Raw genomic sequence first — 5118 nt, 5'->3', positions numbered from 1 at the left:
TTCGGTAGTTTGATTTTCAGTCCAGCTCTCAATTGGTTTTAATAAGGTTTATTTTTAAAATTACAAATCTACTTTCTACAATTTGATATAACCCATCACCAAGATACAAGAAAGTATAAAACATCTATCTAAAACAAAACAAATTTATTTAATGGAATATTGACAATTTTCTTTTAAATATTAAATCGATCATGCTCTTAAATTATAGAGTAGTGCCTAAAGCTAAAGGAATAAATACATTTCACATTTATCACATAAATAACATCTATAATATTCATAGAAATACTAAACTACCCTTATCGACAGAAACACGTTTTGGTTTGCGTAGAGAACATTTTTTATGTATTTTTTTAAATCTTAAGTGATATTTGTACAATAAAAAGTCTATTCTAATGCACACTGAAAGCTGTGTGACGTGTGATGTTGCGACAGTGGCGCCCTCTACTCTGGTTTGGTGTCTTTCTTCTTTTTGAGGAAGCAATGAACGCCTATGAGTGCGTTCACACTGCAACAACGTTAAATATTACTTATTTTAACTAATTTAATGTTATAATAAACCCTATCGCAATAAGAGCGTATTCTTATACGTATACTTAGTACCAACCGTGTCTTAATTAAGCTGTGCATTTATTGATTGAGTTTTCATTGTCCTTAAAAAGAGCGACATCTGTTTCAAAATCTACAAAGTATTACATTACATCACTACTCTACTACCAACACAACTTCTACAATTCCCAGGTATTGTCAATTCATCTGCCTAAACTTGAATATTTTTTTTACTAAGATAAGTTGATAAAAGTAAGTAAACTTTATCACTTTCGTATTAACAGCATAGAGTTGAAGCAAAATAAAAATATAAAAAAAAGTGATTCATAGATGAAACTTGTTTTTTTTTTGCAAATGAGAACTCATAATTAAAAGAGTAACTTGTTGAACCCAAATCTAGTTAAAAACTTGGTTTAGTCGCAATTTAAAAGTAGTTTGTTCAAAAAATACTGCAAAAGTTTTCTAAAAGCTTCTTTAAAAAATTGTGAAGATTTTTCCACCACCAACTAAAACAATTAATGTGGTATCTATCTACCATCTATATTAGATTCTACTCTATTGTAGGCAATGTTACTCACAGGAAGGCCAAATGCTATTTTTTGCTGGATGCGAGCGCGATGCCGAGCCCCACGAGACCTCCCAGCGCCAACACGGCGCCGCCCGCCACCGCCATGCCGATCAGACCCTCCTTCTCCATGCGTTTGTTGATCTGCCGCTGAAAACAAGCGCCACACGATAAGTGTCACGCACCACCGCGGCGTAGCGTGTGGACAGCGCCATCTCTTAGTTAAAAAAGGAACTGGGATATCTATCTAAGTGATAAACAAACTATTCATATCCGTGATAACTCCTCCAAGTAAAATTATGCTTGCTAGGAGTGAGTCCAACACAAAGTCTAACTAAACTCGCTCAATAAAAGTACATATGTGTATATTTTTTAAATAAATTGCATCATAATGCAAAAGCAAGCACCTTATAAAGGACACGTAGGATTACAATACTAAGTACAATAACGATAGCAGCACTTAATTTAGCACCATTGATATGAACATCAAGAGAGTTCAGAAAAGAGAATTGGAAATAAAAGTTCATGACTGACTGATTAATACAAAAATAGAATAGTGATTGAAAAACTATACCCAATGCACAACACAATGCAATAAACTGCTTCTGTTTGATAAATAATACTATGGTACAACAGCACCTGTACAATGTACAGTCGCGGAATGAAAAGGTTCGTCACCTTAGTGTCGGTTTTCGCTTGCACTAGGTACTGTAAGAGTCAAACCTGCCAACATAACAGTGCAAGAAACAGTGCTGCTAACATTTAAATAAATAATTATGACGTTTACTAACGAATAAGGTTTTGCTTGTTTATTTTTCTATCCCATCAGTGCAATGCAATGGACCAATTGACAATAGTTTTTTTTTTATTTAAAAGAAATAATAATGGCAGGTTAAACCAACAAGAAGGTTTTAGTTTATCAATCATAATAATCTTCTTGACAAGATAAATCGTCAAACAATTTTGATCTGAATAATTTTGAACTTTACTGACGAACAGTTAAAGATTATTTTCTCTAACTCGAGATTATTCTGTAACATAGTTTCAAAAGGTAATATGTGCTCGCGATTCGTTGAAGGAATCAATTTGAAAACTGACGAACCTTTTCATTCCGTGACTGTACAAGAACTGATAAGATAACAATGACTGAAATAAATTATCATTATTATAATAGGTACATTAGGTAATTTTGATATTAAGTCAAATATGTCAGTTACAATCTAAATTCCAAATTCAATACCAACAAAAAAAAGCATAAAATAGCAGTTAGAATTATTATAATAATTTTGCCAATGTCAGTAAAATAAATACATACATCTTTTTCCTATTCTATTAACTTACCATTTCATTAGACTTTTTGGAATTAATTAGTCTGGTCATGCAACTTTGCTAGTGCTTTCCCAATATTTTTACAGTTACTCCCTTTGATCACATAAAATGTAATCATAAACCTGATACCTTTATTTGATAGAAAAGAAGCCCCTGGGAAATCTTGACACAGGGTTTGAGAAGCTCTGACTTAGATATTGAAATTAATAAAATAAAATTACCTCTAATGCCAAAACTTGTTGGTTCGCTGGTTCAATTTCAAGGAATGACTTAACATAGTGCAGTGCCTTGTTGTACTCCTTGATTCTTGCGTTGCCAATGGCAAGGTAGAACAGGTAGTCTCGTTTGCCATCCGGATGCGAGTTGAATAGCTCTTTCAGTAACAGAATACCCTGAAATACACAATCAAATCAAATCAAAATATTTTATTCAGTTTAGACCAATATTTTGGCACTTATGAACAACATTTAGGTACTGTAGAAGTCCTGAAGTTATTGTTGTGTCCTGAAGTAAGTTGGAATGAGTGTATCTGCCTCTGCCAAGGACTATAAGATTGGTTAAAAATTGGTTTGTTTAAACAATACAACACTTTATAATGTGAAACATTAAACTCTAAACTCTATTCAATTGATTTTTGTTTTTACTAGTGTATAATTACCCTAACATTGCAAAAAGAAATGCTGTGTATACCTGTAATTGAGGTCATATGTATGTATCATGTGTTAAACCATGTTAAAATTTATAACTGTATTATGTATGTGACTTTGTTGGTGTACCTATTAAATAAATAAATAAACATAATGTTTAGGATAAAGTATCTGTACAATGTACAAATCCAAATAGAATGACATTGCTTCATTTGATTCAATTTTCCTTCAAGATTTGTGGTAGGTATAAGATGATAATGACTAATAATGAGACACACATAGGTTGTGCACTAACATAACAACAAAAGAACTAACAACTAACTGCTTAAGTTGTAAAATTAATAATATTATGAAATTAATGTGTAATTGCATGCTTTACTCTTACAACTTAAAAAAATAATATTGGATCAATATGACGTGGTGTTAAGCAACAAAATAGAATGTTGAATCAGACCTTCCTGATGTCGGTAGGGNTACTAGTATTATATTATCTGTGGTACTATGGTACAACAGCACCTGTACAATGTACAAGAACTGATAAGATAATAATGACTAATATAAATTTATCATATTATGTTATATATTAATTTTGATATAAAATCAAATATGTCAGTTACAAATCCAATACCAACAACCAAAAGCATAAAAACATAGCAGTTAGTCAGTTAAATTTTTCTGATGCCAATAAAATTTTAACACATCTTTTCCTCTTCTATAAACTGACTTGTATATAGAAAAGGAAATTGCCTTGCAACTTTGTTTGTCCATGTAAGGTATTTTTACAGTTATTCCCTTAGATTACATAGATATATGGACTCACAAACCAATATAAAAGAAGCCCCTGGGAAATCTTGACACAGGGTTTGAGAAGCTCTGACTAATGAGAGAGGTGTTGTATTAAACATAGAAATTGATAAAATATAATAAAATTACCTCTAATGCCAAAACTTGTTGGTTCGCTGGTTCAATTTCAAGGAATGACTTAACATAGTGCAGGGCCTTGTTGTACTCCTTGATTCTTGCGTTGCCAATGGCAAGGTAGAACAGGTAGTCTCGTTTGCCATCCGGATGCGAGTTAAATAGCTCTTTCAGTAACAGAATACCCTGAAATACACAATCAAATCAAATCAAAATATTTTATTCAGTTTAGACAAATATTTTGGCACTTATGAACAACATTTAGGTACTGTAGAAGTCCTGAAGTTATTGTGTCCTGAAGTAAGTTTGTATTTGGTTGGAATGAGTGTATTTGCCTCTGCCAAGGACTTTTAGATTGGTTAAAAATTGGTTTGTTTAAACAATAAATTACAAACACTACAATTTGAAATGTAATGTTTAGGATAAAGTATTCTGTACAATGTACAATTCCAAATAGAATGTCATTGCTTCATTTGATTCAATTTTCCTTCAAGATTTATGCTAGGTATAAGATGATAATGACTAATAATGATGAGACACACTTAGGTTGTGCACTAACATAACAAAAGAACTAACAAAATAAATAACTGCATAAGTTGTAAAATTATGAAATTAATGTATAATTGTATGCTTCACTCTTACAACTTAAACTTAATATTGGATCAATATGACGTGGTGTTAAGCAACAAAGTACAATGTTGAATCAGACCTTCCTGATGTCGGTGGGGTATCTGCTGCGCACCAGGCACCACGCGTACTCAAACTGCGCCTTATGCGTCACTTTACCCTGATGCAGTTGTTCATGAAACACTTTCTCGAACTTCTACAGGACAAAAGAAATAATGAAAAGAAACAATGATTGCAAACAACGCAAGAAATGAGTCACGTACGCACAACATTTCAAAAATGCTTACTTGCAAATCTTCCGAAGATACAACTTCATCAAGAACGTCCTCCATAGTGATGTATACAAACAATTTACTGAAAATGCTAAACTAATTCGTATTGGACTAAATGGTGCATTATTTTTCCAAAACTATGGTACAAAAATCGAATCCAAATTTTTTGTCGGTGTGACATTTATTTGACACTACTAGCTGTCAAGCTGACATT

General features: G+C 32.3%; 1 protein-coding gene across 2 annotated transcripts; it reads right to left on the bottom strand.

Annotated features, from left to right (window-relative positions):
- Positions 1-357: 357 nt before the first annotated feature.
- Positions 358-5102, bottom strand: Fis1 (Mitochondrial fission 1 protein). Of its 2 annotated transcripts, none has more exons than XM_028314078.1 (5): positions 4920-5102; positions 4715-4828; positions 4021-4191; positions 1125-1261; positions 358-505 (listed from the first exon to the last, which is right to left on the bottom strand). In XM_028314078.1, exons 1-4 carry the CDS (start codon positions 4962-4964, stop codon positions 1139-1141), a joined length of 453 nt encoding a protein of 150 aa, XP_028169879.1. In that variant the 5' UTR covers positions 4965-5102; the 3' UTR covers positions 358-505; positions 1125-1138. The 2 variants fall into 2 exon arrangements, with proteins under 2 accessions (XP_028169879.1, XP_028169878.1); XM_028314077.1 differs by lacking the exon at positions 4021-4191 and adding an exon at positions 2662-2832 and having other exon boundaries at positions 4920-5101.
- Positions 5103-5118: the final 16 nt, after the last annotated feature.

Source organism: Ostrinia furnacalis, unplaced genomic scaffold (assembly GCF_004193835.3).
Source record: "Ostrinia furnacalis isolate ACB-3 unplaced genomic scaffold, ASM419383v2 OfSCF4519, whole genome shotgun sequence".
In the NCBI taxonomy this organism is placed as follows: domain Eukaryota; kingdom Metazoa; phylum Arthropoda; class Insecta; order Lepidoptera; family Crambidae; genus Ostrinia; species Ostrinia furnacalis.
The sequence above is the reverse complement of the archived record's forward strand: the minus strand, read 5'-3'. Positions and strand labels throughout refer to the sequence as shown.